The following is an 11,250-nucleotide window of genomic DNA, read 5'->3' as shown; positions in this document are numbered from 1 at the left end:
TCAAGTTAAAGGAAGAAATTTATTATGACTTGTGGTTTAAGAGGGTCCAGTCCATCTTGGCACAAGGCATGGAGGAGCACACGGCATCAGGAGAATGTAGCTGGGATTCCTCAGACTTAAGTAGATGAGGAGGCAGAGAGTAGAGATCCTCTTATCTGGCTTTGTCTTGTTCTTTTATCCTTGGGCCCCAACCCAAGGCATGATGTCACTCACATCCAGGGGTGGAGGCTGCCATCCTTAATTAATCTCTGGAAACACTCTTACAGATGTGACCAGAATTACAACTCCCAGGAGACACAAAATCCAGTCAAGTTGACAAAGAAGGTTCATCATTACATCTACATAGTAAGTTCCAAGACAGCCTGGGCTACAGAGTGGGATCCTATTAACAAAGAAACCAAAAAATATCTGAGTGAGTCCTGGGCTATATACTGAGCAGTCTAAGTGGGGGATCTGGAGAGAGTCTTTGGTATTTTGAAACTAGATTTTTGGCCACAGATGTTAGTGGTGAGAATAGTATCTGTGATGGAAACTGGTTTTATATGGGCATTACATTTGGGCAGCAGTGGTAGTAGGAGTCAGGGGTGCGGGTAGCGGTGGGGGCAGCTGAGAATGAAAAGGGAGGGACTTTTCATGTTGATGGACACATGCTGTCATCTCTCCCATGAGAGGTAGCAATTACATGAAGAGAATCCCTGATTAGCTGTGATCTCAAAGGTCCCCAGGCTGATATTTAACTTTGAGGTACAAATAACAGAATGTAAATTCTTATCACGTAAGAAGTAAAGGGATTTAATATATGATATTAGAGTGCTGAGGTCGAAGGATAAAGGAAAGAACAGGAGAGAGCCAGAACAGAAGGGCAAGCCAATCAACATCAGGTCTCACACTGGATCCATAAGGTCCACAGGATCCACAGGGTCTACCCAGGCAGAGGGATCACTAATGACCCTACCAAAACCTTGGCACTGGTCTCTGTGGCTGGGACAGTTGTCATGGAAGCTGTGCCAATGTCAACCTTGCCAAATTCAGTCTCTACAGCTTTTTCTTAGCATCACATGCTGGACCATGAACCAGCATGTGGTCATTCAGCTGGTGCAGCTGAGAAGTCATGTGGGATGCAGTTGTAGAAATGCTTGGGAAAGTGACAAAGCTCTCTGGTACCTTTCTATACTCTTCCTAGGTGGTGCTATAGTGTGTGAAGAGACACAAGAGCTGGGACAAGCAGTACAAGGTAGATATAGAATGATGAAAGCTTCATTCCTGAGAAAGTCATCTGAGTAACTCCACACAGGGCAAGAGAATGACTGATATGGATACAGGATGAAGATGTCCTAGAGGAACTCCCAGAGCCCTGGACCTTAAAGAAGGGATAGTGCAGCCAGATTTGGTGGCACACAGCTTTAATGCTAGTACTCGGGAGGCAGAGGCAGGTGAATCTCAGAGTTTGAGAGCAGCCTGGTCTACATAGTCAAGCAGGGTTTATGTAGAGAGATCCTGTCTCAACAGCAAGAAAAAGTGCTGCACAGAACACAAGGTTGGGCAAGCACTCATACATAGAGGTGTCTCAGTGTAATAAAATGGGCTATGAACACATTTCCATGTAGGGCTTCAAATCTATGAAAATCCTCAGACACAATGCCTTCCTTACCTGCTCTCTTCTTCCTCATGGTCACAATGGCAATCAGAGCTCCAATGGTGACAAACCCAAGGAGAACTACACCAACAGTTATTCCAACCACAGGCCAAGTTGCTGGTTCTAGGAAGAGAGAAAGGGGAAGAGAGGGAGGAGTTGAGGGGGCCTAACCCCAGTTCCTAGCAGAGACCTTACTCAGGAGTCTCTCCTTGATAACAGGCTCTGTGTTCAAACGTTTCCTTACTCCATCTCAGTGTGAGGGGCTCAGGCAGCCCCTCATGGTACACATGACAAGTGTATTTCTGCTCCTCCCCAGAAGGCACCACCACAGATGCCCACTTCTGGAAGGTTCCATCCCCTGCAGGCCTGGTCTCCACAAGCTCCATGTCCTGTGTCAGTTCCTCCTCCTCCTCCTCCTCCTGCCAGGTCAGGGTGATGTCAGCAGGGTAGAAGTCCAGGGCCCAACACCTCAGGGTGGCATCACCTTCAGGTCTGGGGTGATGGGTCACATGTGTCTTTGGGGGATCTGAAGAAAAATTTGGAAAATTCAAGCATTGAACATTGTGGCTGGGGATTTAAGCAGTCCCTGTCTTGGCAATGGACAGGGGGATCAAGGTGAGAAGGGATGCAAACCCCAAAAGTAGCCCATACTCAGGCAACAGTGTGATCTATTCCTTGGAAATTTCTAACATTATAGTAAGGCAGTCCAAAGTAGAAAACTCCCACATTGTTAACCATGAAAAGAGGATATCTGGGTAGAGGGTATAGAGGCTCAGCACGACTGATCAGACCCCAGAGATATTAGGTGTAAGCACAGACCTAGCACATGGGAGGCCATAGTTCACAAAGGGCTGCAAGTTGAAGGGAGTGACTATTTATTATTTCAGGAATCTTCTATCCTATCCTCCTGAGAGACACAAAACTGTCCTAAAAGAAGTATGAGCCCTGGGACAGTCACTATCTGGTGTCGGCTCAGGAAAACCAGGAGCTCCCTTCCCCCTCTGGAAGCAAAAGAGAGTGGGAGTATTACAGCTGGTCCCATTTTCCTTTCTCCTTGGAAGTATGCTCCCTGCTCTGAGTGCAGATAGAGGAGTTACTTTTCAGGCCCTGATACCTGAGCGCTGTAGAGTCTCCTTCCCTGTCTCCAAGTGCTTCTGCAGCCATTCAACACAAGAGACTTTCAAGAAGTGACTGAAGGCCTCTGCTACACCATCTGCCTCCCACCGTCGCTTGGTGATCTGAGCTGTGCTGTCTGCGACACTCCATGTTGTCAGGTCCGAGTTCAGGCTGATGTAATGTTGGCCGTCAAAAGCATGTCTATGATGCCCTTGGAGGAGGCGTCCGTCTGGCCCCATGTCGCAACCGATTAAACACTGGAAGGTGTGAGAGACTGCCACCAGCCACATAGTCAGCCTCACCCACCCATGGAATTTTCACCTACACTGGAAACCAGCCCTCGGTCCACTATTCTCTTGGGTTCCCGGCCTCTACAGGTACCACAGTCTCTGACTAAATGTAGGGTTTGGAACTCTGTGCGACTCAGTTCACTCCCTGGAGATGTGAAGGGGCCACTCACCTTTATCGCTCTGGTTATAGACCTGGATTGCGAATCGCAGGTTTTCTCGAGCCCTGTGTGAATACCTCTCCGCATTCTTTCTCTCCATTTCCAAATACTCAGGCCCCATCTGCTTCACCCAAGGTCCTCTTGCCTGGATCCTCTGAGCAACTCCATCACTGTCAAAGCGCATAAATGGCATGTGGTCCACATAGCCAACAATGAAGACATGGGGATCTCTAAGACCCGGTCGAGACGTGGTCGCGGTTACCAAATACTGCCTGGAGTGTGAACCTGCAGACAGAACCAGAGAGCTGTGAAACGCCGAGCTCTTCCTGGGATCTCCAGTGGGTGCGTGGGCTGAGAGGAGTTCAGAGCACCGGGCTCCGAACCGGGGATAGAGAAGAGAGCTGGAGAGTCTGGCTTGGAGATGAGAAGAAGAAGCAGCTTCCCGGGTCCTGCCTGGTGCTCCCATAGCTCTTGCTCCTCCAGGCAGAGGCTGTTTCCCTCCAGACCCACACTCACCAGCAAAACTCTGGTTCTTGGTTTGGGTCAGAGCCAGGAAGGCTGAGAGCAGCAGGAGGGTGGCATGCAGCACTGGAGCCCCCATCCTTGATGTGTGGAAACTCTGGAGGGACTGAGACTTTGCTCCTCTGTGGAGATTATAGCGCTGTGGGCTGTGGGGAGATACCACAGTGAGTGTGGGTGGTTCTCCAAAATTCCTACACGGAGTGGGAGTGAGAGCACGAGTCCAGATGGAAGGACAGCACAACTGACATAGTTTGTAAGCTACCCAAAAGGAATTTAGGTGCCACAAGGGACTTCTCAACCCATGGCTTCCCCACCACCCACACTTGGAAGACAGAACCTCAGACTGGACTTACAAAAACTGCTTTCTGCCCTCTCTGAGTCCTGGATTCTGAATGGTTGGCATTTAGGATCTGTTTGTGCTTACACATGATCAAGGACCTCAAAATATTATGTAGGTTATATCTAACGACATTTGCCGTGTTAAAAACTGACAGCTAAGCAGTTCCTGTTGTTACACATCTGTAATCCCAACATTTAGGAGGCTGTGCTATGGCAGGAGATTGGGCATGAGTTTGAGGCCAGCTTAAACTACATGACACTGACATTTTTAAAATTGTGTGTGTGTGTGTGTGTGTGTGTGTGTGAGAGAGAGAGAGAGAGAGAGAGAGAGAGAGAGAGAGAGAGAGAGGGAGGGAGAGAGTTTTCTCTTTTTCTTTCCTCCCAGTCCCCTAAAAGTTTAAAGAGTTCAGAATTCTTGGCCCCAGGAGAGGGACTTCAGGGCCAGGAACCAACTACTGCTACCAACACCAACCCCAATCACAGACTCTACCCTTGCTGCCTTCCTCAGTTTACCCTGTAGTGCTGAAGATGGCCTTGGACAGTATAAGAATGTGATTAAAGAGATAGTAAATACACGGTAGGACACAAGCAGATTTGCAGCTTGGTGGGATTTGTTCTTCTAGCTGGGCTGCCCTGTCTGGCCTCAGTGGGAGAGGATGCACCTAGCCCTGCAAAGAGTTGATGTAGCAGGGCAGGATGGGGGTGGGTTGGGGACTGTTGCTCAGAGAAGAGGAGAGGGAACAGAGGAAGGGTTGTGAGAGGGGGTGACTGGGAGGGAGCAATGAGCAGGATATAAAGAGAATAAGAAAAAAATTAAAGATAAGGCCTTTGGGAACTGGAAGATAGGGGCACTGGAGCTGCAGGTCCCCTGTGCTCCAGACACAGCCAGGACCTGAAGGGACCGGATCAACAGTTCTCTGCACCCAAATCCCGTGGGAGGGAGAGCTAAACCTTCAGAGAGACAGACACGCCTGGGAAGCCAGAAGAGACTACACTCTGCCCACATTTCTGACTCCAGAGGAAAACACCTAATGCCATCTGGGACCCCGGTGCACGGGGGCTCCCAGAAAGGCAGTGCAGGCCCTCCTGGTTGCTGCCCTCACAGAGAGCTCAAAAGCAACACCCCATGAGCAAACTTGAACCGCGAGACCACAGGTAGGACCAACTTTTCTGCTCCAAGCCACCTGCCTGGTGAACTCAGGACACAGGCCCACAGGAACAGCTGAAGACCACTAGACAGGAAAAACTACATGCCCGAAAGCAGAACACTCTGTTCCCATAACTGGCTGAAAGAAAACAGGAAAACAGGTCTACAGCACTCCTGACACACAGGCCTATAGGACAGTCTAGCCACTGTCAGAAATAGCAGAACAAAGTAACACTAGAGATAATCTGATGGTGAGAGGCAAGCGCAGGAACCCAAGCAACAGAAACCAAGACTACATGGCATCATCGGAGCCCAATTCTCCCACCAAAGCAAACAATGAATATCCAAACACACCAGAAAAGCAAGATCTAGATTTAAAATCATATTTGATCATGATGATGGAGGACTTCAAGAAAGACATGAAGAACTCCCTTAGAGAAATGCAGGAAAACGTAAACAAGTAGAAGCCTATAGAGAGGAATCACAAAAATTCCTGAAAGAATTCCAGGAAAACACAATCAAACAGTTGAAGGAATTAAAAATGGAAATAAAAGCAATGAAGAAAGAACACAGAAAAACAACCCTGGATATAGAAAACCAAAGGAAGAGACAAGGAGCTATAGATACAAGCATCACCAACAGAATACAAGAGATAGAAGAGAGAATCTCAGGAGCAGAAGATTCCATAGAAATCATCAACACAACTGTCAAAGATAATGTAAAATGGAAAAAGCTACTGGTCCAAAACATACAGGAAATCCAGGACTCAATGAGAAGATCAACCTAAGGATAATAGATATAGAAGAGAGTGAAGACTCCCAGCTCAAAGGACCAGTAAATATCTTCAACAAAATCAAAGAAGAAAACTTCCCTCACCTAAAGAAAGAGATGCCCATAAACATACAAGAAGCCTACAGAACTCCAAATAGATTGGACCAGAAAAGAGAATCCTCCTGTCACATAATAGTCAAAACACCAAATGCACAAAATAAAGAAAGTATTAAAAGCAGTAAGGCAAAAAGGTCAAATAACATATAAAGGCAGACCTATCAGAATCACACCAGACTTCTCACCAGAGACTATGAAGGCCAGAAGATCCTGGACAGATGTCATACACACCCTAAGAGAACACAAATGTCAGCCCAGGTTACTATATCCTGCAAAACTCTCAATTAACATAGATGGAGAAACCAAGATATTCCATGACAAAACCAAATTTACACAATATCTTTCTACAAATCCAGCACTACAAAGGATAATAAATGGTAAAGCCCAACATAAGGAGGCAAGCTACACCCTAGAAGAAGCAAGAAACTAATCGTCTTGGCAACAAAACAAAGAGAAGAAAAGCACACAAACAGAACCTCACATCCACATATGAATATAACAGGAAGCAATAATCACTATTCCTTAATATCTCTCAATATCAATGGTCTCAACTCCCCAATAAAAAGACATAGATTAACAAACTGGATACACAATGAGGACCCTGCATTCTCATTCTGCTGCCTACAGGAAACACACCTCAGAGACAAAGACAGACACTACCTCAGAGTGAAAGGCTGGAAAACAACTTTCCAAGCAAATGGTCTGAAGAAGAAAGCTGGAGTAGCCATTCTAATATCGAATAAAATCAATTTTCAACTAAAAGTCATCAAAAAAGATAAGGAAGGACACTTCATATTCATCAAAGGAAAAATCCACCAAGATGAACTCTCAATCCTAAATAGCTATGCTCCAAATACAAGGGCATCTACATAAATAAAAGAAACCTTACTAAAGCTCAAAACACACATTGCACCTCACACAATAAAAGTAGGAGATTTCAACACCCCACTCTCATCAATGGACAGATCATGGAAACAGAAATTAAACAGAGACGTAGACAGACTAAAAGAAGTCATGAACCAAATGGACTTAACCGATATTTATAGAACATTCTATCCTAAAGCAAAAGGATATACATTCTTCTCAGCACCTCATGGTACTTCATCCAAAATTGACCATATAATTGGTCATAAAACAGGCCTCAACAGATACAGAAAGATAGAAATAATCCCATGCGTGGTATCAGACCACCACGGCCTAAAGCTGGTCTTCAATAACAATAAGGGAAGAACGCCCACATATACATGGAAGTTGAACAATGCTCTATCAGCGATAACCTGGTCAAGGAAGAAATAAAGAAAGAAATTAAAGACTTCTTAGAATTTAATGAAAATGAAGGTACAACACACCCAAACTTATGGGATACAATGAAAGCTCTGAGTGCCTGCAGAAAGAAACAGGAGAGAACATATATCAGCAGCTTGACAGCACACCTAAAAGCTCTAGAACAAAAAGAAGCAAATACACCCAGGAGGAGTAGAAGTCAGGAAATAATCAAACTCAGAGCTGAAATCAACCAAGTAGAAACAAAAAGGACCATAGAAAGAATCAACAGAACCGAAAGTTGGTTCTTTGAGAAAATCAACAAGATAGATAAACCCTTAGCCAGACTAACGAGAGGACACAGAGAGTGCGTCCAAATTAACAAAATCAGAAATGAAAAGGGAGACATAACAACAGATTCGGAGGAAATTCAAAAAGTCATCAGATCTTACTATAAAAACCTATATTCAACAAAACTTGAAAATCTTCAGGAAATGGACAATTTCCTAGACAGCTACCAGGTACCGAAGTTAAATCAGGAACAGATAAACCAGTTAAACAACCCCATAACTCCTAAGGAAATAGAAGCAGTCATTAAAGGTCTCCCAACCAAAAAGAGCCCAGGTCCAGATGGGTTTAGTGCAGAATTCTATCAAACCTTCATAGAAGACCTCATACCAATATTATCCAAACTATTCCACAAAATTGAAACAGATGGATCACTACGAATACCTTCTACGAAGCCACAATTACTCTTATACCTAAACCACACAAAGACACAACAAAGAAAGAGAACTTCAGACCAATTTCCCTTATGAATATCGACGCAAAAATACTCAACAAAATTCTGACAAACCAAATTCAAGAGCACATCAAAACAATCATCCACCATGATCAAGTAGGCTTCATCCCAGGCATGCAGGGATGGTTTAATATACGGAAAACCATCAACGTGATCCATTATATAAACAAACTGAAAGAACAAAACCACATGATCATTTCATTAGATGCTGAGAAAGCATTTGACAAAATTCAACACCCCTTCATGATAAAAGTCCTAGAAAGAATAGGAATTCAAGGCCCATACCTAAACATAGTAAAAGCCATATACAGCAAACCAGTTGCTAACATTAAACTAAATGGAGAGAAACTTGAAGCAATCCCACTAAAATCAGGGACTAGACAAGGCTGCCCACTCTCTCCCTACTTATTCAATATAGTTCTTGAAGCTCTAGCCACAGCAATCAGACAACAAAAGGAGGTCAAGGGGATACAGATCGGAAAAGAAGAAGTCAAAATATCACTATTTGCAGATGATATGATAGTATATTTAAGTGATCCCAAAAGTTCCACCAGAGAACTACTAAAGCTGATAAACAACTTCAGCAAAGTGGCTGGGTATAAAATTAACTCAAATAAATCAGTAGCCTTCCTCTACACAAAAGAGAAACAAGCCGAGACAGAAATTAGAGAAACGACACCCTTCATAATAGACCCAAATAATATAAAGTGACTTTAACCAAGCAAGTAAAAGATCTGTACAATAAGAACTTCAAGACACTGAAGAAGGAAATTGAAGAAGACCTCAGAAGATGGAAAGATCTCCCATGCTCATGGATTGGCAGGATTAATATAGTAAAAATGGCCATTTTACCAAAAGCGATCTACAGATTCAATGCAATCCCCATCAAAATACCAATCCAATTCTTCAAAGAGTTAGACAGAACAATTTGCAAATTCATCTGGAATAGCAAAAAACCCAGGATAGCTAAAGCTATCCTCAACAATAAAAGGACTTCAGGGGGAATCACTATCCCTGAACTCAAGCAGTATTACAGAGCAATAGTGATAAAAACTGCATGGTATTGGTACAGAGACAGACAGATAGACCAATGGAATAGAATTGAAGACCCAGAAATGAACCCACATACCTATGGTCACTTGATTTTTGACAAAGGAGCCAAAACCATCCAATGGAAAAAAGATAGCATTTTCAGCAAATGGTGCTGGTTCAACTGGAGGTCAACATGTAGAAGAATGCAGATCGATCCATGCTTATCACCCTGTACAAAGCTTAAGTCCAAGTGGATCAAGGACCTCCACATCAAACCAGACACACTCAAACTAATAGAAGAAAAACTAGGGAAGCATCTGGAACACATGGGCACTGGAAAAAAATTCCTGAACAAAACACCAATGACTTATGCTCTAAGATCAAGAATCGACAAATGGGATCTCATAAAACTGCAAAGCTTCTGTAAGGCAAAGGACACTGTGGTTAGGACAAAACGGCAACCAACAGATTGGGAAAAGATCTTTACCAATCCTACAACAGATAGAGGCCTTATATCCAAAATATACAAAGAACTCAAGAAGTTAGACCGCAGGGAAACAAATAACCCTATTAAAAAATGGGGTTCAGAGCTAAACAAAGAATTCACAGCTGAGGAATGCCGAATGGCTGAGAAACACCTAAAGAAATGTTCAACATCTTTAGTCATAAGGGAAATGCAAATCAAAACAACCCTGAGATTTCACCTCACACCAGTGAGAATGGCTAAGATCAAAAACTCAGGGGACAGCAGATGCTGGCGAGGATGTGGAGAAAGAGGAACACTCCTCCATTGTTGGTGGGATTGCAAACTGGTACAACCATTCTGGAAATCAGTCTGGAGGATCCTCAGAAAATTGGACATTGAACTGCCTGAGGATCCAGCTATACCTCTCTTGGGCATATACCCAAAAGATGCCCCAACATATAAAAAAGACACGTGCTCCACTATGTTCATTGAAGCCTTATTTATAATAGCCAGAAGCTGGAAAGAACACAGATGCCCTTCAACAGAGGAATGGATACAAAAAATGTGGTACATCTACACAATGGAATATTACTCAGCTATCAAAAACAACGACTTTATGAAATTCGTAGGCAAATGGTTGGAACTGGAAAACATCATCCTGAGTGAACTAACCCAATCACAGAAAGACATACATGGTATGCACTCATTGATAAGTGGCTATAAGCCCAAATGCTTGAATTACCCTAGATGCCTAGAACAAATGAAACTCAAGACAGATGATCAAAACGTGAATGCTTCACTCCTTCTTTAAAAGGGGAACAAGAATACCCTTGGCAGGGAAGAGAGAGGCAAAGATTAAAACAGAGACTGAAGGAACACCCATTCAGAGCCTGCCCCACATGTGGCCCATACATATACAGCCACCCAATTAGACAAGATGGATGAAGCAAAGAAGTGCAGACCGACAGGAGCCGGATGTAGATCGCTCCTGAGAGACACAGCCAGAATACAGCAAATACAGAGGCGAATACCAGCAGCATACCACTGAACTGAGAATAGAACCCCCGTTGAAGGAATCAGAGAAAGATCTGGAAGAGCTTGAAGGGGCTCGAGACCCCATATGTACAACAATGCCAAGCAACCAGAGCTTCCAGGGACTAGGCCACTAACTAAAGACTATACATGGACTGACCCTGGACTCTGACCTCATAGGTAGCAATGAATATCCTAGTAAGAGCACCAGTGGAAGGGGAAGCCCTGGGTCCTGCTAAGACTGAACCCCCAGTGAACTAGACTGGTGGGGGGAGGGCGGCAATGGGGGGAGGGCTGGGAGGGGAACACCCATAAGGAAGGGGAGGGGGGAGGGGGATGTTTGCCCGGATACCGGGAAAGGGAATAACACTCGAAATGTATATAAGAAATGCTCAAGTTAATAAAAGAAAATATTAAAAAAAAAGTTCAGATTTAAAATTTCCTTTGGTTGATCTAAGTGCAGTCTTAAAAGTGCTTTTCATTGTGCTATAAAACATCTGTCTAATCTATATACACTCAGTCTTACTGGATGGAGAAAAGAGTTCATGCTTTTAACTCC

At 44.1% G+C, this 11,250-nt stretch overlaps 1 protein-coding gene across 3 annotated transcripts; it reads right to left on the bottom strand.

Moving 5' to 3' along the window:
- On the bottom strand, nucleotides 1-3,833 carry RT1-M6-2 (RT1 class I, locus M6, gene 2). 3 transcript variants are annotated; one of them, XM_017601696.2, is made up of 6 exons: nucleotides 3,717-3,833; nucleotides 3,213-3,485; nucleotides 2,751-3,026; nucleotides 1,881-2,162; nucleotides 1,652-1,759; nucleotides 1-382 (listed from the first exon to the last, which is right to left on the bottom strand). In XM_017601696.2, exons 1-6 carry the CDS (start codon nucleotides 3,799-3,801, stop codon nucleotides 339-341), a joined length of 1,068 nt encoding a protein of 355 aa, XP_017457185.2. In that variant the 5' UTR covers nucleotides 3,802-3,833; the 3' UTR covers nucleotides 1-338. The 3 variants fall into 3 exon arrangements, with proteins under 3 accessions (XP_017457185.2, XP_063135395.1, NP_001008853.1); NM_001008853.1 differs by lacking the exon at nucleotides 1-382 and adding an exon at nucleotides 885-922 and having other exon boundaries at nucleotides 2,751-2,963; nucleotides 3,717-3,801; XM_063279325.1 differs by having other exon boundaries at nucleotides 3,213-3,801.
- Nucleotides 3,834-11,250: the final 7,417 nt, after the last annotated feature.

This window comes from Rattus norvegicus, chromosome 20, assembly GCF_036323735.1.
Source record: "Rattus norvegicus strain BN/NHsdMcwi chromosome 20, GRCr8, whole genome shotgun sequence".
NCBI classification, from domain to species: domain Eukaryota; kingdom Metazoa; phylum Chordata; class Mammalia; order Rodentia; family Muridae; genus Rattus; species Rattus norvegicus.
This window is presented reverse-complemented; position numbering and strand designations above follow the sequence as displayed.

What these genes read in the sequence shown, in the direction of transcription:
- RT1-M6-2 (XM_063279325.1), bottom strand. Translation starts at nt 3,801, where the DNA reads ATGGGGGCTCCAGTGCTGCATGCCACCCTCCTGCTGCTCTCAGCCTTC. An exon ending in GGAGACTCTACAGCGCTCAG is followed by an intron (nt 2,163 to 2,750) that starts GTATCAGGGCCT and finishes ATTTTTCTTCAG; the next exon opens with ATCCCCCAAAGACACATGTG. An exon ending in GCCCCTCACACTGAGATGGA is followed by an intron (nt 1,760 to 1,880) that starts GTAAGGAAACGT and finishes CTCTCTTCCTAG; the next exon opens with AACCAGCAACTTGGCCTGTG.